The following is a 21,421-nucleotide window of genomic DNA, read 5'->3' as shown; positions in this document are numbered from 1 at the left end:
GAATATGATATGATAGGTTATTTATAAAACGCTTAATACCCAGAGGTTTCTAAGCGGGGATCGAACCTGTGTTGCTCCGTGTCGTCTTGCTTCCAAGTCGAGCACGTTGTCCCCGAGTTATCCTCTGGAGACTATGCTAATGGATCCAAGATGCTGCAGAATCCTGTGCTGACGAGATCATTTGATGGACATTTCCTGTGAGCAAGGCACATCTTGTCTTTGATGTGAGCTGTGCTGTTGATGTTGGCAAATGCAATGGAATCCTATGAATTGGCATATTTGGTTTCAGAAGAGGTCTTCCTTGTGACATCACACTAACCCATACTGTACGAGTCGGGTGGTACCCCACGGACTCATCCATCATCCCCAAGCATAGTACACATTTCTGCATCAACCAGGAGATGAGATGGGCCTCATTATAAGTTTGGCAGTAGCCTTGCCGCCAAACTTCTGAAAAATTCTAGCCCCACGAATGGCCAATTACTGGGTCATTATGGCCCTGCCGGACCCGGTAATTGCCCATTTGCGACCGCCGGAATGAAATGCGCCCCATAGGGCTCAATGGGAATGGGGAAGTCGGATGCACCGGCACCATTGAAAATGGTGCCGGTGGATCCAACATGCCCTGCTCGCGGGTGCCGTTATGGCTGCCAGGACATACCTGGCGCCCGTTTTGGCACCCGCGAGCAGAACTCGTAGTTTGCCGGTCCGGGAACTACAGTTCCGGCAAGCTTATCGGTACCGTAGTTCCCGGACCAGCAAACGTGTAGGCCCTATGCTTCCAGAGCACAGAGAACATTGCACAGTCTGTGTGTGATAAGTACTGTGTTTTATATTTGGTTAAAGCAACAAGCTTACTTACACTTCTCTTATGTTTGTGACTTTTAATGTCGAACGAACTAAGTCGATCAACCATTGAAAGTGCTAATTTCCCAATGGCTTTCAAATTCTCTTAATTATCATCATGGCATTTAGTGGACGAAAATCGCACCTGCTCAACGTACTCAACCAACTCTAACTGTTCCACTAGAGCAAATATAGCCTCTGTAGCCTCCATAAAGCATGTCCCTCAGATCTGTAGGGTGGCCATTTGGATTGGCCCATATACTTTTTGTGTACGTTAGGAGCAGTTACACTGTTTGGCCAGGTAGTAATGCCTTTCCTGTTTGGTCGCCTGATGCCAGATCTGGTGTATCTGCCTTCAAGCTTTCTGCGTACGGTTATCGGTTCCCACCAGTTGAGAAGGGACACATACAAGATCTGAAGGACATAGAAAAGGTACTCAAGGTTGTCTATGGAAATCTTAGTCGAAAGCGTCCATTTTGTTACCTGCACCGGCTTACCATTTGCAATGGCCATAACAGTGGAAAGACAGCATTCCTTTTTTGGAACCGAAGTGGGGGCACACAAGGAATAAGAGCTGGGAGTATGGGTAACATGAGACCTAAAGGAGTAGGACAGGCCTGTGCTGTGTGTCTTCAGATCTTTCTAGCCACTCTAATGCCCAGGGGAACCGCCTTATCGCCATCTTTGTCATTACTCTCTAGCAATATTTTCTGTGCAATACCTACAAATATATGGCAAGGTGCTAGAGAGAAATATGCCTAATAGAACTCTTATATATGCAAGTTTCACAGCACCATTTGATGTAAACATTCCCATGATGGCTTATTTGTTATATAACTTTTTTCTGAAAATATACAAATAATGCTCGCTGGCATGCCTGTACTTAAATGTATGGAATGGTAATACCCCCCACGCCCTGAAACAACGAATCAGAAAACGATGCCAAAAAGATAGGGTTTTTTTGGTGGAATTTTGCCAGGATTTTTAAACCTTTTATTAATGAATAGATGGGGATGGGTTTGGGTAAGGGTGTAAATAAAGGTAGGGGGAAGTGGGGGGGTGCGGGTGCGGGGTCTTCCCTGTATTATTACAAAAAAAGCGAAAAAGACAAAAAAAACATTTTCGGAATTCGACCAAAAAAACCTCGGTCTTTTGGGCCTCACTGTATTTCTTTTGGTTTTTTAAACGTAGAACCGCATGGAATTGCTCTACTCACTTGTTGCTGCCAATGTCATACACTTCAGCTGTGGCGATCAAGCCATCTTCGGTAACCCCACCGGCAATGTAGATCTTGCCCTTATGGACCGCAGCGCCAAACATTGAGCGAGCGGTCCGCATGGGTGGGAGATCTTTCCAGCCGCCTTTTTTGGTGTTGTAGACAAATACTCTGCCAGTGCTTTTCCTGTGGCGAGAAAAGGAAAGGAGTAAAATACAAGCAACGTGTACAGGGAACATTGTGACACAAGGCGGTTTTCAAACAAGGCAGAGGCAACACTTCATCCTTCTGTGGTGGAGAATTTGAATGCCGTTGAATGCTGTCATAACGCCACCTATCATCTCAGTGCTTGCAAGTGGCAAGAGTCTGACACGGGCCACTCAATCGGGGTATTATAGTGTCAACGGCTGGTGGGTAGCTTGTTGGGGTGGCAAAGGCCTGCTTGCCCGAGGTGAAAGGTCCTTGTGAAGTGTAATGATTGTTTTTCTTTTGGAGACACCGGATTGCACAGGGTAATTTGCCCTAAAACTAACTACAAACAATACTACAAAGAGTAAAGGGAGTTAACTGTGAGTCCACATACTATTTCCATTCTGGCAAGCAGGGGAGGATGGTGGGATGGGGGGGCTGCATGATTATGGGTACATGTTTTCCTGGGGGTCGTGGCATACGACTGAAAGAAAGTTTGCCGCTGTGGCGGAACTGTTGGCAGCCAGGATGGCACTCAGACTCCCATTGATGGGCTGGTAGCTCTACCACATGTGCTAATGTTTTTTGTCCTCTGGGTGGGCCTATACTTTATCTAAATAAACATGATAAAGAGCATGACCCTTTGTGAGTGTAGGTACTGGGTTGCGGAGAACCTGTTGTAAAGAGAACAAGTACCACAATCTGCTCCAAAATTGGACGAGAAACCTAACAGAGTAAGGCACCTTCACTAGAAAATGGAAGGGCAACAGAAACTGTTCAAAATAAGCCTCAGTGAAACTTTAAATGAAGGTTAAGAGATTGGAAAATTGTGTCTCCAGGAGGTTGGCTTTATGTATCCGTATTGTAATGTATGCTTGGAATGTGTAAAATAGATGGCCAACGATACTTAGGTAAATAATCTTCTCTGTGTAGGTCGTTATCTCCCCACCACTTCCTCATGCCAAAACAGGTGAAAGCTAGCAATACTGAATGAAGTTTATTTGATAAACCTGTTCGGGTCATGCGGGTTGTAGATAGCCCAAAGCATGATCCTGGTAATGTGATGTAATGTAATTGTAGTTTGTATAGCGCCTTTTCCCATTGGTATGGCCTCAAAGCACTGTAGGTGAACGCCCTCAGGGGACCAAAGTCCAAGGTATGGGAAATCCGTCAGAGGAGTTTAGAATGCGTGTGTGCGTTTTAGCCGATACGAAGGTAGGCAGCAGTGTCCAAGTCCCTGCTCGCTACCCATGCCGAGTTGTGCATGTCAGGGCCAGCCCCTACTCTGTCCAGGACCAGGGAACATAAGTCCAATACAACAGAATGTCCTGGCAGGGAAACAAAACAGGATTACTCCAGCGAGATAAATCACTAGATTTTGGACTCGGTGCTGACAGAGTTCATTAACACTTATCTCACCTACATTTTTCAGGGAGCACATTTGGCTATTCTGTATATATTTAAACAGAAAAAGTCATATTTTATCCTTGGATTTGTCACTTCCAATACATTTATTCAATTTATATACATTAACAAAGAACGTTTTCACATGTTTTTAGACATAAATATTAGTGCAAAGAACAGGCGTGTATACTGAATGTTAATAACAGGCTCACCCTGGGATGAGTACTGTAGGTACTTCAAAGAAAAAGAAAAACAAAAAAAGAAAAGAGAAAATTATGTGTAAATACAATTCCAGAAAAAACAGTTTGAGCAGTTAATAAAGCTGAGATTACAAACATTACAATTTGTTTTGCCTCTCTATCTAACTAGACAACTTGTGTCTTGCTTCTGATGTTGTCACATGAATGCAATCAAACAGTTCAGATGTCTATGTAAGGCACTAGTATGCATGTAATAACGGTGCAGCCCCGCTGTTGTGAGCCAGTCAAACACGCGAGGCTGTACATTTCGGTGGACTTTTGTGGCTATGTCCGCTTTCCTCAGGACCAAACTGAACGTGATTGGTGACCGCCAACGAGAGGAAAGTGGGGAAAAAAAGGAGAAAACAGGCTGTAATGAAACCTGCATCTTTTGTATTGCGCCACTGCTGTGGGCTCAAGTCCCATGTATTCCATGGGAAGTATAGCCAAAAAAGTGCAAATCGGAAATAAGGTTACCTCATGCTCCTTTCATCAATGAATCAAACACAAGGTCATTTAAAAAGAAGTGAATTTTAAAAGAGAAAAATAGCGTTCTCAGGGGGTACAGTAAGAGGCCTCTCCAAGTAGGCGCTTCCCCGAGTGTGAAGCGGTCCTCATCTGGGTGTCTCAGGCTCTGGGTGAGTCCCTTGAGCTGAGGCGTGCTTGGGGGCTGACTATGTCAGGGAAGTGGCTTCTGTGAGCTGCAAAATCGTAGAACAGATTCTGTTTCTACATCATCATTTCCTCAGAAAGTAATGGAATGTATTGATGCCGCGCACTGTGCAGGCAAGTGCCTGGGTAGCTAGCAATTAAATCTGCTAGTCGAGAAAGTCACAAATTGGACACTGGGTCAACCCCAGTAGTCGGGTTTAAATGATCTAGTGTTATACCGGACACTATCCGCGGTCCCTGTCAGCACTTTATAATGGGGTGATGACAGGGTCACAAGCCTACTAGAGCGGAACTCTTCATTAAGACCCATTTCCACTGTGTTGGGGCGATGTATCCAACGTGCCTCTTTGTTGAGTAGACTCCTTTGTGGGTTAAGTGGATTGCGTACTACATCTATGAGCCACCATTTGAGATCATCTGGTGAGTGTTGGTATTCCAGAAAATGGGAGACTAATGGTGCCGTGTCATTTCTACACCCGATTCTCGTGTTCATTAATCCCGACATGGGCAGTCCTTGTCTTCTGACCAACATATCCCAAGCCATGTCGCGCTGGCCTGTGGATGGGTGCTGTGAGGTAGTGTGGAGAGTATGCGAGTGCAGGAGACTCATTATGTGTCCAGCTAGACCGAAGTTTTGGAGTGGGGGATAGCTGCATTCTTGTGACAGAGGTGTTGTGCGATGTGTCTTAAAGTGGTGTATGATGTTAGATGCGTGTGGGTGGGTGGCCGTGCCTTCCCACTATCTTCCGTAAGCATGGAGAGTGATACATACCCGTGTGTCCTGGCTGTTTCTTCATTTTGTAAATGCAGCTGGAATACAAGATCTTTTCGCACCCCCACCACCCCCTCCACTCCCACGTGCACAGTGTGTTACACGTTAAGAGAGGCAGGCACTCAAAAACTCTTTAGCTGATGCCAAATCTGGTGAATTTGGATATCGTCCAGGTGGTTGCTAGAGCCCATTAAAAGTGATACAGCATCAAACGTCACTGTAATCCTCTTGGCTGTGGAAAGCTAGTACAGGGTGACAGTCTACAAGCTAATTGTATGGGGTCTTTGGTACACTGGTGATAGACGAGTTCCATGAGGTCTCAGATGCCTGATTACAAGGAGTCTCAGAGATAGCCTTTGAGTGCCTGCCAAACCACTTGGCTAAATTGGCTCAGATACATTATCTGAAGCTCAATCCAGACCAGACAGAGTGAACATTGGTACTGAAAAGTTAACAAGGGTAAGCACAAGGAACAGAGAAACAGAGTTAAGTTACAGGAATAAAAATAAGATTTAATTTTTAAAAAACTTGTTAAACCAGATTTTGGCACCCGCTTTGATATGATATGTTATTTATAACGCGCTTAATACCCAGAGGTTTCTAAGCGCGGACCCGGGAATCGTGTTGTCTTGCTTCCAAGGCGAGCACGTTGCCATTGAGCTATCCTCCTGAGTGCTTTGCAGGAACGTAGGTAATAGTGGTGGTTTTAGCCTTCAGAGTGGGCCAACACCTGCATTAATGGTACTGTAATGGCTCTTGCTTCTCTCCTAACCTTAACTTGGGCCTCTCCCGCCTGGGCCTGTCCGGCCTGGCAGGAAATATTGTCTCCAACCTGTCAAAAGGGTCAATCAAGATATTTACTTATCTGCTGACAAGCACATTGATTCTCCCAAGACTTGTGATACAGTTAACAACTATTCCTGCTACCTTATTTTCTGTAAGCTTTGGCGCTTTTATGTGTATCAACTTAGAATTATGTACAAAGAAAGCCAACATCATGACACCCCTTGTGAGGAAATCAATGGCAAAGCCACACATCCTGTCAAATCATCATCTGATACCCGTACAGGTCAATCTCACTGCCATACCCTGTAACATTTAGAAAGAGAAGTAACAAGACCAGCTGGGGAAAAAGAAAACTTCTCGTTAATGATCCACCATAACGTTTCAAGCCAGGGAAAGGTATTGAAATCACCCTGCCAGACATCAGAGGGAACATCTTTGCCATGTTTGACTAAGACTGGCAAGGTGTCCTGATACTCAACTTCTCTGCGGGAAACAACTCACTTGATCACTCAAATGAGCAGAGTATGGATTAGATAATTTCTTGTTAAAAGAAGCTCTGAAGTCTAGATAGGCTGGGAGGTTTCTTCTTTGGAAAAAGTACTAACAAGACTGCAACAGGGATTCTCCATCTCCCTCCTGCGGCTCAATTTCGGGAAAACTCAGAGGGTGTCTGTAAATCATCAGCAAATGCCTAGAGCATTTATACCAGAGGATGGATCAATCATTACATGGAGGAAAACATTAGATATTGCTATTGGGAGCATATATGCCCGAAACAGCCCTATCAATTCACCCATAAAACCTGGAGCACCCCCCCAACATATCTATGAAGCTAAGAACCATGCTATCATCTATGAGGCGTATCTTTCTCTTATGGCCAATGTTAATGCTACGTTCAAGGTCCTCAATTTCCAGCTCTCTATTCTCTGAAATGTCTCCCTGCTCCTTCAAATTGTACACCAAGTTAATCAGTGCATTGGTGATAACCAATTCCCATATCCCCAAGCAACATATCCACAGGTTGATAACATGTGCTTAACCTGGCAAACACAGAACCTGTGAAACTGGTCTTAAAAGCACTCAGCTGGCGGCTAGTGGCATCCAGAATTAGAATCAAGATTCTGTGCATCATGCACATGGCTTGATGGCGATGCCTCCAGGTACTAGCCTCTCGCTACGTCACAATCAAAACTACAAAGTTTACTAGATCTGTGAACCATCCAAGAGTTATATAAATGTTTTAAAGACCTAGGCCACTCTCTCAGAGACCAGAAATCCAGGCTCTATAATGCGCTGGAACCCAACCTGAGGATGCAGTCCAATCACCTGTGCTTGGGGAAACCCTTTAAAGCTTAACTGTTCAAATTGGCCTGTGAATAAGAGCCTTGAATAAAGACTTAAGCAAATGAGGAATTCCAGACAAGGGAATGTCCTTCACATCTAGTTCGGTTCTAACTTAGCTCTGCTACCATTTTTTCCAGGAGTACTATCGTAATAACTATGTGACTGCAAGATGATGCCATGCCCTGTTCAAATTGGCACATCTTTCTTTGTTGGGTGAGAGTATGAGTCTTTAAAGAGATGTCAAAGGTTTTGAATGTCATTCATTGAGAAACATATTAATCAAGTCATGGATTTCTTTGGAATCTGATGATCAAGTTGCTTAAAATATATCACTTTTAGCAGTTGCCATTCCAGATTTCTTCGATTAGATTCAAACAATTTGTGGCATGTTGGCCGGCAAACACCAAGTTCAGTTAGAGCTAAAAATAATACTGTGAAAAATGATCAGTGATACAGATCATTTGAAGTCCCATTGTGTGAAGAAAATGTATTGTGTGTGACAAGTCCAGTAAACCTGACCTTGTTAAGAGGGGATGGGAATCCCTCTCAGATAGGGGTGGCAGGACTACCAAGGAGCCACCCAGAACCCCTTAAGGTGGATGGCGGCAGCAGAGAGTGTCCCAATTCCTGCCCCTCCACCTAATGCCAAAATCTTTCATACTGCTGTATGCTCTTGCCATGTCTTGTCTTTGCAAGAGAATGGCATACAGAGGCAAACCTGCACTGCGACAGACACGTTACAACCAGGAGAGAGAGAGAGAAAGAGATAGAGAGAGAGAGAGAGAGAAAGAGAGAGAGAGACAGAGAGAGAGAGACAGAGAGAGAGAGAGACCGAGACCGCTTCCCAACACTGCAGACCTCACAGCGCTCCTGAACCAGACAAACAAGCTTGCACGACATCCAGATGACTGTGCACCAGAAAAGGAGAACAACCCCCCTCTTACTGAGAGACCCCATTGAACGGGGACCTGAAACATGGACATGAACATTGGCCTTTCCAGGCCACCAGCCTACGTATGCAACACACCTGTGTGGAGAAATTGGGCTGAGTTTAACCCCCCTACTTGTGACTTTTTGTTACACATACATGCCCCAGGTGGGGAAGGCTGGGCCAGATTGGCGAGGGAGAGTTACCCAATCTCAGCAGAGGGACGGGGGTTTAAACAGGTGACAGAAGTCTGGGATTTTCAGGCAAGGTCAGAGGTGGAGGATGACCAAGAGATCAGAAGGAGGAAGGAAGGGGCAGTGGAGTGTGGAGGCGATTTGTTGAACAGGTGAGGTATTGGATAAGGAGTGAAAGTAGTTCTGCAGTTTGAGTGTGTGTGTTGAGTGTGTAGGAAAGCTAATGCAAGGAGTGGTTGTGAAGGGATTGTTACGGAGTGAAATAAGGGTGCCTGTATAGCGTGGAGAAGGGAGCAGTAGTGTGAAGAAGGGAGTACTAGTGGGAGCGGTGGCGGCGTAGTAGAAGTAAGAATAAAATCAATGGATGGAGGCCATACCTAATAGGAGTGGAAACATCTAAGGGACAAATGGTTGGTAGGAGGGGCGAGGTGGAGGAGATTAGAGTAGAGGAAAGAGGGGTGAGAGTGGAGATATTAGAAGAAGCCTGAATCTTACAGGGTATTTGTAAGGCACTATCCCACATTCCAGTAGATCACTAACCACTGGGTAGAGGAGGGACAGTTAGGAAGCCTGTGAGGGAATTTAGTAAGAGTGCTTTTAGACTATCATCTTTAGCGTAAGATAGCTCTTTAGAAAGTTACGGTCAACTTTCGTTAGCACTAATCTGCGGTTTAAGGACATCTGGGCTCGGAAGGAGGTTCCTTACAAGGTGAGAGAGGGAGAGAAGAGGAAGGGAGAGTGACGGCCCTGGGGTCCAGTCGTAGTTCAATGAAAACACTTGAACTGTCTCAGAGAGTTGGAGTGATTCTTGTGCCATCTGTGACACGTGGTTTGAGTGTTGCAACTGCCATACTTACACGTGTGATTGACAAAAATAATATATAAATGGAAATTGACATCAAGAGGGGAAAGTGGCATGCAAATAATGTGTCCTTTAATGAGTGTGGAATTGGGACAATGTTGGTGTGGAGTTTAACATGGAGGGGGCGGGGGATACAGAACATTCCAAAACTCTGGAAACACACTTGAGAAGTTGTGACCCTCCACCCCTGGCATGACAAGGCAGAGCTCCCATGAGGACTTTAGCTTGTGCATATTTGCCCCTAAAACCACCACAAGGAGCTGCAGATGAAATTGACAATTTCTCTACAGAACTCTAAAGGCTGTAATTGCCAACTTGCAATTTACACGGAAAACAACCAGCAGACAGTTGGGAAGGAGGAGGGTGTTCTATGCTCAGATATCCCTAGTCAGATATCCCCCGCTTGATATGGACTGCAGTATGTGGATTAAGGTATTTGGTAGTGCTTAGTGGTTTGAAAAATGTGTTCTCGAGATAATGGGGAGTGCTGGACAGAAGAGGGACGATCAGCAAAGCTTCCCCATTTGGAGTAGTGGGCTTCGCCTAAAAAAGCCTCTTGTGTAGGGATGGAGCTCATGGCTATAAATAAACCACGGAAGCAAGGGCAGCAAATTAAGATGGGAAACCTATACAGTGCCTAAGCCTACATAAGTCGTGACAGAAGGGCAAGAAACTGGGCCTGCGCTGGCTCGGAGCAAGCCTGAAACTTGGTCTATTTCGAATGTGCTATAAGCCATTTGGAAATGAATAAAACACTTTTAAAAAGTATATCATTGGAGTGGGTATCAGTCTACTTCAACAGGACGTGTGAATACATTATTTTTGTCTGGGGGAGACAGAAGGAAAAGTTGGAGGTTCAAGATACAGTAGGAACACCGAAAAAGCAGATAGAACCAATAATGAATTAATGATCTCGAAGACCAGGGCTAGGATGTGGAGGGTTGCTCCAGGAGAGGCATCATAAGGGTGCTTGGTTTGTCTGAACACACAAAGGGCCCTTAGAGGAATTCTGTCAGGAGGATTAGTTTCAGTCTGAGGTTGAGCCCGAAGGTTGTCAAACAAGTCCAGGAGGAAGGAGGGTCATGAAGGTGGCTGGTTCAAAGCTGTGAGACTGCATCTTGAAAATAAAATATGACTTAATGTATCTGGCAACTGTGAAGGTGATGGCAGGTAACAGGACTCGGTTCTTTTCAGACCCGCAGGAGACTTGGGACTGGGCAGACATTTGTTATGTTATTTTGCATTTATATAGCGCCTTATGTACCATTGGTATGGTCTCAAGGCGCTGGTAGGTTGAACGTCCTCGGGAACTGAAGTTCAAGTCAGTAGAGAGAAGTAGAGGGAGTCAAAAGGTGTGTGTGAGCACCGGATATGTGTGCAGCTGGTGTGGCATTCGTGTGATAGCTGTTTCTTACCAGTCGGTGTGGTGGTTGAGAGATCAAGAGTATGTGGTTGTTCTTGCAGGTTGTTATCCAGATCGATTCTGGCTGTGTTAGGCCTGAGGAGAACGCCTAAGCTGGAGGGTGTGTAACCAGCAGTGTTTAGTTAGAGTGATCGGGAGTATGAGGCAAAATGATGGCATACCGAATGGTGTCATAGCATTGCTGTGTTCTAGTTGAGTGGTGGTGTAAAGAAGAGAGTAAGCGTGGAGATGTGATATGGTGGTTTACCTTAGGTGCTTGCGATCGAGCCCACTTCAATAGTTCCATGTACGCCATTCGTTCCATGTACTCCGACTGTTCTACGCATTACGACGGTTTCAAGTATGGCTTGACAGAGGTCGGGGTGGGGAGAGGCAAATCAAAGGAGTGCGTTAACCAGGGTGAGCCTCACTGATGGGCGCTCAGTGAAATCAAGCCAAACAGAGGAGCTGCTTGAGAAGAAGGTCCTTCCCGGAAGGAAGAAAATGTTCCCTCGTACTAGTGATGGAAGACGCATAAAGAAGTGACCCCACAAGTGACTTGAGATATCCTTTGGATCTTGTTATTAACAATGTTGTAGGCTGAAGGGGTATTGATTGAGGGGTGAATGTCGTAGAGTGTTGAAAGTTATTTTTATCCCCAATCTCAACATAAAAGCTTGTTCTAGTTAAGGTGTGGTTTGGGATGTTTATGGGTGGTAGGAAATATGGGGGGGGAGGTAATTAGGCCATTTTTGGGATCATTGTTTAATCTCTTACCAGTGCAATCAAGTACTGATTGGGACTAGTCATGTTTGTTGTGACCTAATCCTGTAATAAAATACATGACATGTTTGCTGGGGAACTGCAGGCAGAAGGATATGAACTGTATCTTACCAATATACGCAACCGCCTTCAGAAACCTCCCGTCCCTTCCACTTATCAAATACCTGTGCTGTGAAGGTTCGGGCAAGAGTGAACGAGGAATCCAGAGGACATTTAGTCGAGGTGAATGTAGATGCCTGATGGCATAAGACCAAAGTTGTTCCACAAACACACCTGCCAGACGTGGCTGAAAGAAACCAGTTGAAAGAGGCAGACAAAGGCAATCCAGAAAATGAGGTATGGCCGAAGAAATCCATGGTCAAAAGTCTAGATAGGAAAAGAGTTCTCAACGTAAGTCAGAGAGCAAACCGACGGAGAAGGCAGCATCATATCTCAAAAGACGAATGTAGATGTCGGGTACAAGGATAGTCCCAAAGACGGTCCGTAGAGGGTCCAAGGATCAATTTCCGATGTAGGCAGGCAGATGAAATACAGTGTTCTGAAGGGAAACAGGAATGGGAAAAAAGTCCAGTGGCTTCTATGATGGAGAATTAATGGCCAAAGAACCTGGAAGAAGCGGTAGGAGAAGAACCCGGGGTGGAGAAAAGGAAGGACAGAGATCAAAATTGAACAAGAGATTGTGGACTTAATTCTGCTCAGAAACACTCTACACAGAAACACTCATTAAGGATCGAGGAACCTCCTGAAAAGGACGCAAGTATGCAATTAAGGTTCCTGTGCCACGTGAATGCTGACTGATGTAGTAATGTCTCATGGGCAGCGTGCAGCATACCCACAGTGCATCCTCCACTCTCTGCGATACATTAGGCCATATTGGGTGATGCAACAAGAGGTGGGTATTAGTAACAACTCTGATAGTAACCCTCCTCCGGGCCTGCACCCCGCAAAAGTGAGAGGTATGCTGTAGCTGAAATCTTGCTACCAGATGTGGACTGTGAACGCTGGAAATGGGTTCCCATGAGCAGTCTTCTGGTCCATATCCCTCCCAATACACCAGTTAGTGTAGTTTCCATTAGACCTGTCGGGAGTCTAGAATATCAAAGAGTATACTCTGTAAACGTGGTTGATCCGTGACATTCATTAGGGGAGACTGGTGGTGGAACGGGTACTACAGTCTCCCAAGGACATAGTGTAAGAAGATAAATTTGAAAAATGCAGTGGCCTCGCGCCAGGGATCTGGGGATATGAAAGTCAATGGTTCAACCAACCTTGGGATTCTGTAAGGCCTGACATTTCCAGGCAAGAGTTTGCAAGGCCCTGGGAGCTCGAGGTATTTGGTTGGCAACCACAGATTGTCTCCCTCTGGCACTGTACGATCAGGAGCACAATGTTTGTCCACCTGCTTCTATGCTTTCTGTGCTGTTGCATGATGTTCCTTCACCTATTCAAACAGCCCCGGCTGCAAATGAAGAAACATCACATTTGGCTATGAAGGGTAAGTCTGCCTTGGCATGTTGCAGGACTGGTGCTGTTGTCAAAACCTGTTTAAGGATGTTGATGACTGGTCCATGGGCTCCACTCCTTTTAGGGGCCCTGTGGCAACAGATTAAAATAAAGCGGTGCAGAAAAATAAAAACGTACTAGGAGATAATTTGCGTGGAGGGGGCCCCAACCTTTCGGCTGCCTAGGGGCCTCCACGGGGTTTAATCAGCTCTGTCCTGAGCCCACACTTGTGGCACTGTGGTTCTTGTCAGAGGTTTGGCAATGGCAGAGAAACGATGAATACATTTAGAGTAAAAGGGAGCCAACTCTAAAAACGCCTGCAGAGCTCGAGTTATTCCGATTCTAGTCACCTCATTATGGCTCCCACCACAGCAGAATCCACACCAATGCCTTGGGGAGGTCAGGATGAACCCTCGAAATTCCACGGTAGCATAATGACAGAAACACTTTCCGCTTTAGCATGCAGGGGGCGGATGCGCAATGTCTGCAGAACCCAAGAAACATGTCTTTGATGTCCTGGCAAGGTGGCATGATATAAAAGAAGGTAATTGTGATACAAAACGACAAACCAAGATCCAGGATTTCATAAAATACATCATTTACAAAGTGCTGAAAAATTGCAGGTGCATTGCACAGGCCAGACGTCATAACCTGATATTGACAGGGGCCCAGTTCAGAAGGCTGTTGTCTATTAATCTCCTGATCAAATGCGGACCAGGTTAAATGCTCCATTCAGTCTAACACAACTGCACTAAGGAGGAAGTTGATACTGTTCTATACCCAATAACACTATCTAATGTGCATTATTCAATCCAGCGCTGTATTGCTTCCCTTGAACCCTTGTTAGCACAGGCTAATACATTCAATGTATTTTTTAAAGAAAAAATGAAAGCAATACAGGAGAGCATTGTGGTAAAGGCCCAGGAGGGCCAGTTGTGCCCCGGTCCTGTAGATCCTATAGATGACTTAGGATTGGGCATCCAGCCAGGTGTATGAAGCAATGACAATTGTGCAAGGTATGTTTTTCAACCAGTTATAGAGTATTTAAATCAATCTCTCATTTTGAATCATTTTGAATCTCAAGCCCACCAACGATGCTTTGTTTACACTACCCACCTGTACTGCTTGACGCTTAGCCAAGAATATCACTCCCTTTATGGCCACATGTGTCAACAAATCGTTGGCCCAGGGCATGGTTCCTAGTGAGTTAAAAAATGCCATCATTACACAATTATTAAAGAAACCGTGGCCTGGAAACATATTAGAGAAAGTGGTTACCTCTCAATTTCAGACCTTTGTCGAGAAGGAGGCGCTGCTAGAGCGATTCCAATCAGGATTTCGGCCTAAGTATGGGACTGAGACGGCTTTGCTATCAGTGAACGAGTTGTTAGAGGTCACGGACAAAGGGGGGCCTACACTTTTTGTGATGCTGGACCTTTACGCGGCCTTCGACACAGTCAATCACGATATCATACTCAAACGCCAAAGAATGCCTGGGAATGTTTCTGAACAGGCCATGAAATTCTTTGGATAATATCTGGTTAACAGACATCAGCAGGTGACATTTGGGGCTATATCTCAGACCCTATTGTGATGAGTTGCGGAGTCCCGCAGGGATCCTCACCATCTCCCCTGTTGTTTAATTTGTACATGCGACCCATGCTGAACATTGTGAAAAGTCATAGCTTGAGTTACCACTCATATGCCGACGAAACACAAATCTATATTAAAATTGATAACATTGAGGAGGCCTTCATGAGGCTTTATCATTGTCTGGAAGACATAAATAAATGGATGACAAAAAAACAGCTTCCGCTGAATGCTGCCAAAACTGAGTTTATCCTGTTCGGACCTAAGCAGCAGGTCATGGCTGCAAGAGAATCCTTTGCCCCACGTATATCGGTGAGGAGCTTCAATTTGCTACTAAAATCAAGAACTTAGGCTGCCTATGGCAAGAGAACCTGGGCAGCGAAGCAAAGGTTGGGGTTGACGATCAGTCAGCCTATTACTCCTTGCGGATGCTCCTTTGGGATTTACCATTTATTCCCGAGGAGGATCATGCAGCAGTGGTGGGGGCCATGACAAACACCCATTTGGACTATTGTAATAGCCTTCTGATGGGCATCCCTGAAAAGCAACTGTATAGTGTTACGAAGGCCCAAAATGCGGCAGTCAGACAGATTGGCCGGCTTGGTAGATTGGCCCATGTCTCCCCGCTTCGTAGAACACTTCACTGGTTGGCAGTGGAGGACAGCATTAAATTGAAGGTGGCATGCTTGATTTTTAAGTGTGTAAATTGATTGGCCCTGGAGTACCTAAGCACTCAAATCTGTCCTCACAACCCCCTGAAGACACTCCGTTCAAGGGGTCAGTGGCTGCTGAGTAGTCCCTGCTCGATGTTTGTGTCCAGAGGAGACAGAAGATTTACTGTGTTTAGACCTAGACTCTAGTACAGCATACCTTTGGAGATCAGTCACTGTCAGACACTTTCCCAGTTTCAGAAGGCCCTAAAAACCTACCTGTTTAAATAGTATCAGGGCAGCTTACCGGGTGACTTCCCACCCTCCTTTCATTCTGTGCTATAAGTGTTGTGGTCCAACTGCGCCTTTATACGGATAGGTTCGTCTTAAGCCCGTTACAAATATTCAAATCTAATCTAGAGACTTTGGATGGCAAATTACTCCATTGCAAGGCATTCATTGAGGTACGGCAGAACATATGTGTCTTCTCTTTCCATTAGTACATATATCCGCCCACGTGATGTATTCATTCCTGGGAACAGATCTATGGGCAGCGGTAAAGAGGAAGACTGCACCTTACTAAATACTTCACAATAGGCAGATTAGCATGGCGGTATAGACGGTGACAACACGAACATGGGCCCGAATAGTCACTGCATTGCCATTCCCTGTTGTTGTAGAGCTTTGGTAGCTACTTTAGATTTTTAGATGTGTGGTACCACAGCCCTGTTAGAAAGACACCGTCATTTGTGGAAATTGTGGTGCGACTGCCAATGTAGTGTACCACGGATAACAAAAAAGAGGTGCATCAATTAAGGATATCCATTTACCCATTCCATCTAGAGATCAATACTATGCTCTACCACCAGCCTTGATAACAAAGAAGTACCACCTATGGCTTGTCTGAGTTCCGGGTCCACTTTGCGTCATTGGAAATATGCAGAGAATGTGCATATGTTATGTCAGGATCATTTCCAGTGATGCCTGCATGTAGTGCACTGTTGTCTCCAATGGCGGAGGCCCTGGCTAAGACAAGGTAAGCCATAGGTTTACATGTGGAACCGGTAGCTGCAGGGTGCCTGGCAAAATTTGGGAGCGTGCTCCTTCATGCTCATCTCTTTTCTTCCCTTTAGGGATGAGCACTAGAGTTTCCTGATAATTTCTGGGGTTCACGCAGACATGGATGGTAAGGCACCCATTAGTTCTTACCACAAGCCTTAATAGAAAACCCGTTTTCTTGCATTTGGGCCATCCAGTTGTGGTTGCCATCTGGGTGTTTTACTGCAATAAAATATTGTTACCTTGTCACAGGTCAAGGAGTTTCACGTCAGAAGCTTGAAAATGGCATCAGAAACCCTTGCCAAGGCTGTAGTTAGAGAATCAGAGTCATATAACAGAGGGCCATTGATCTCTAGCAAAGGGTTTGTCCAATCTACTGGAGACCCTACCAAAAAAGTGGGCAGGAATGCGCCCTTGAAAACAGAGTCAGGGAGAGCGGCAGGGTGACAAATAACGTGCAACATGCACTGGTTCAAGAACGTACAGTAGTTGTTAGGATCTTCAGAAACAGTCCGGTGAAGCCAGGTGGGACACAGCCATGGCCATACAAGGCAGAGGAGCTGAGGTTCCAACGAGAATGTAGGGTTGAGTATGGCCTAGTTTTGAATCAACCAACGTGAGAGAAAATGTCCCTCCCTTCAATTCAGGTGCCTCATCTGGAAAAGGGTGCTGATTGGCTTACAGCTGATCCAAGTGAGCATTAATGGTGGATCTATGAGACAGTTTTTTTGCCGAATTTCAACTTAGACAATTTTATTTGAGCTGTTTTAACCTCTTTTTTTAAATCACAGAAAGCAGAAGGAGACACCCGCAATACCACTTCTGCCCTCACCCCTCTAAATATCTTACCCATACTTACCGTCTGTGATAAAAAGAAAAAAGAGGTAAAACATTTGGCAGAAATGTGTTTGGGAAAGTTGCCATTCGGCAAAAGTGTGCGATACCTTAATGGCAGCATGAGCTGCAACTAACTCTATACGTAAAATTAAACAGCAGGGGGTGACTCCACTAGGCTAACCAACCAAAAACTCTCAAAAAGTCTGCTTATGTTGCAAGCTAGTGGCGCCACGCGGAATGTCACAATCTGTTGCCAGTGAGAGGCGGCTGGGCTTCAATAAGCCCAAAAGATGATTCATTGTGCTGGGATTTGACCCGATGGCACACTAGCTTGCAACATAAGCTGATTTTTTTAGAGTAATTATGTGAAGATTGGTGCAGAGCCAATGGGTCGCAAGATTTTTGCACCTCCTGTAGATATAAGAACGTGGAGCATTGAGAATATCTCATTTATGTTGGATACATTTAGATTTAATCAAGGGTTGAAAAGTGTGTAAAACGAAAAGATCAAGAAGCAATTGGAAGTTGTGAACGCGAACAGCTTAACACCCTGATGAAGACCAGTGTTAATAGGTCGAAACACATGTTGGCGATGGCTGAATATGATTAATTGTTGAAAAATAAAGAACAGATGACTACAGAATAGAGAACTCTATACGTAAGTTAGCAAGAGGCTATGTGATTGCAGCAACAGGGTGGGTGGAGTTACCCATGGGGCAGCAAAAACCCAAAGGAAAACATAGTGGGTTAGGTGCTCACCTACATGAAACTTCCCTAGCACCTTAGCGGTTTGGGCTGGTAACAATACCCACCCCGCCCCCCCAAAACCTCTGAATAAAGACTTTGAGAAACGGTTTGCAGGAACTAGAGGCAGATATCACGATGTAGGGCATAGAACGTGCTATAATGCAATTGGAGTTGGGTAAAACCCTGGGCCAAATGACCTTGACCATTGAATAAATAGGTGGGGAATTAGCAGGTATATGCTCAAGATATTTTACACAGGTCATGACCAAAGTGAACTGTCGGCAGACCGAAGACAGTTGATAATAGTAGTGCTTCCCTAGAACGGTGAATCTCCAGAGGCATGAGCTTCTTATCGCCGTATTTAGCTTATGAATGGAGAAACCACGTTGCTACCTAAAGTCCATTTTATTTTCCACTGCATATTCGCTTAAGGCTTTCACTGATCGCTGAACGCCGATGTATGTATGATCAAATAATACAACATCATTGGCGTATGACAGCCAATAATATATATTAACCTTTACATCTTGTCACTTGGATAAACTCAGGTCCATTTGGGAATCCAGACTAGGCACTTTAGATGACAACCGGGCGAAAGCACTGATGGGCCCTAGAGAGGGCAGGATTTCTAGTAAGCTTCAGTTAATTCAATTTGCAATCCTACCCAGGGTATGTTATGCCAGGGAGTTTCTACATACAATTGGGAGTGTTCCTAATCCCTGTAGTCTCTGATGTGTTGAAAAAAATAGGGCCTTTTAATCGCCTACTAGAGGAGGAACCCAAAACTCAAAGATATTGGGGGAAAATAATTGGAATGGTCAGGCTGCTCGACGACCACTGGAGAGGGGCTGTGCACTGGTTATCTTTGGAGTCTATGGTGAGGTAGGCCTTAACAAATATGGCAAACCCTATGCACCCGCTCCTCTGGCCAATGTCAAAAGAGGAATTGCAACTAAACAGGGAAAGTGGGACAGTGCGGGAGATGCCGCAACTGTCATCCTGGAGAGGAGTGGTGGACAGATGTTTGTATTTGGAACATAGCGTGTATAGATGGAGGGTCAGCCCCCAAAGGCATAGTATGATCTGCAATAAATCAGAGGAGTTTTGTTAAGGCCTGATGAGACTGGTGCTATTTCAATGCAGATTAGTATTATACGGGAGAATATTGTTAGTTCAACCCCAATGGAACAGTGTACGGGAACTGGTGGAAGTGATATGTCATGGAGTTATGTTTTGTTCAATATCTTCTTTACTCATGTAACCTCAAACTAATATACGAGTAACGTTACTGTATGAACATGTGATGATTAAAAATGTTAAAGTATTTTGTAAATAAAAGGGAGCATGAGAATGTGCCTTTCATCAGCTTTGTTGGGATGCAATGAAATTGCATCCATTGAGTGGCTTGTCCTAGTCGGTTCTTGGGAGACAAAGGGCCTCATTACGACTTCGGTGGCAGCCATGCCGCTATTGGCGGCATGGCTGCTGCCGAAATCGGGTCCCGGTCCGGGTTCCCAAAATGGGGAATTACCGGGCCATTCCGAGTTTGGCGGGCCCAGTAATTCCTCCCTCCAGGAACCCGGGCCCGGACCTTCCCCATTCCCATCTGAGCCCCCATAGGGCTCAATGGGAATGGGAGACGGAGCAAACAACGGGCCGATTACGAGCGGACCGTTGTTTGCTCCCTCTTCCCCTCGCGAGACCCGGTAAGGACGCCTGGTTTGACCAGGCGTTACTTACCGGGTCCCACGAGGGGAGCTTGTAATGAGGTGGAATGGGTTTAACGGGTCCGCCTCCTTTAGTGGAGCCTGTTAACCCGTTCCGCCTCACTCGTAATGAGGCCCAAAGTCTTTTGTCCTGTTTCGCTGTAGCCATCTGCAAGTTGCACTGCTTCAGGTACCCATCTTGATAACTCCAGGTCAACATTTTTCTGAGAGATACATCTCCCACCAATTCAAGTCACCAGCAGAGCCCAGGGCGCTGAAATTTCCTGCGGGGGTCTCGGGTTGGTCCTCCCCTGGATCTTTTCTGCAATGTTTCATGGTTGCCTATTCTCATGGCAACTACTAGCACTTGTGCATGCTTACATTTTCTAAAAATTGTCCCCAATGTCTTCTTTAATTGGAAAGCACCAGCCCACTGGCTCCAAGTGTTTTAGGAACTGCTAACTAGTTATAGATCATCAAGTTAACATAATTGCCATAGCAACCTAATCAGAGCTTGTGGCAGAGTTTCCACAACAAAGAAAGCCCATCTCTGGCAAAGTTCTATTCCTGTAATCCCGGGGTGAGTTGGGGGAGTTGTCTCCTTCAATGCTGGTTAACAGTCAGCAGGCAATCCTCGGGTCAGTTGGCAACAGGTAAAGTTCATTGAAGTCCAGTGGGACCAGAGTGGCCGGTGTATAGTTCCCACATGCTAGGGTTGGACTTGGAACAGTGGGTAATCCTAATTGGTTCCTGGCCAGTGTCCAACCTACGTTTTCTACACTGTGACATCATTTCTTTTGCTTGGAGGCCACAGCATTTGCCACACCGTAATCCAAGATGACAGGGGACTCCAGCCAATGGGAGGAGCTAGAGCTCAAAGGAATTCTGCGCCCTTTTAATTTCAAAGGGTAGCCATTTTCCGGGTCTGCCCACAGGGACACATGAAGCTACCTCTACCTGGCCTGTGTGACCTCCTGCTTGGCCTAACCTCCCTTTGAACAAATGTCTCCCTTGGCATTAACTCTTAATGGACCATCATGCTTCCCTCCAACAGAGATATCTCCCAGTAGGCTCCAGTGCACGTGATGAGCAGACATATACACTCTTAAACATATAAGGTCGCTAGTGAACTCTATATTGACCCTTTCTAGAGACAGCCCACCCTACATTAATGGGAGAGTGGGTCTGAAGTTTAGATCATCCAATTATACAGTAACACAGGGAGTTGAAGTTGGAGGTTTTAGGTCTCAGCCACTCAGTGCAGTATCAAAAAGAAATTCAAAACCTGAGTATTCACATGGGTATAGATTACATTTTCCAGTGTCCATCAAAAAGACTTAAAATAACATGATACCTCAAGACACATCTTCACAGCAGTAGAGCTTTCATATTTTTTCATTGCCTAAATATTCTGTGTCTTGAGAGTGACACACCAAAAGATCATATGCTGGCTTTTTAATCTCATGCGAGGTAAACACTATAATATGGCATGCACTCACTTGTCATCGGTCTTTCCTCCGAGACAATACAGGATGCCATTGTACGATACCACGCAGTGGCCGTACAATTTGATGGGAAGTTTGGCCACCTCTTTCCAAGCGACTTCACTGAAATCAGAAAATGGGAAGATTGGTCAACCCAAAATGTTTGATTAGTTTGATGAGATGATGGAACACAGACACACATATAACA

The 21,421-nt window shown here is 45.3% G+C and overlaps 1 protein-coding gene across 1 annotated transcript in view; it reads right to left on the bottom strand.

The window, feature by feature from the left end:
* Positions 1-21,421, bottom strand: part of KLHL41 (kelch like family member 41) — a 94,012-nt gene that overhangs the window by 28,972 nt on the left and 43,619 nt on the right. The window contains exons 3-4 of the mRNA XM_069616161.1: positions 21,229-21,336; positions 2,063-2,248 (exon numbers count right to left, since the gene is read on the bottom strand). Of these exons, the coding sequence (XP_069472262.1) occupies positions 2,063-2,248; positions 21,229-21,336 (294 nt within the window). The remainder of the gene's footprint in view (positions 1-2,062; positions 2,249-21,228; positions 21,337-21,421) is intronic.

Source organism: Ambystoma mexicanum, chromosome 9 (assembly GCF_040938575.1).
Source record: "Ambystoma mexicanum isolate Mex_15411 chromosome 9, UKY_AmexF1_1, whole genome shotgun sequence".
Taxonomy (NCBI): domain Eukaryota; kingdom Metazoa; phylum Chordata; class Amphibia; order Caudata; family Ambystomatidae; genus Ambystoma; species Ambystoma mexicanum.
The sequence above is the reverse complement of the archived record's forward strand: the minus strand, read 5'-3'. Positions and strand labels throughout refer to the sequence as shown.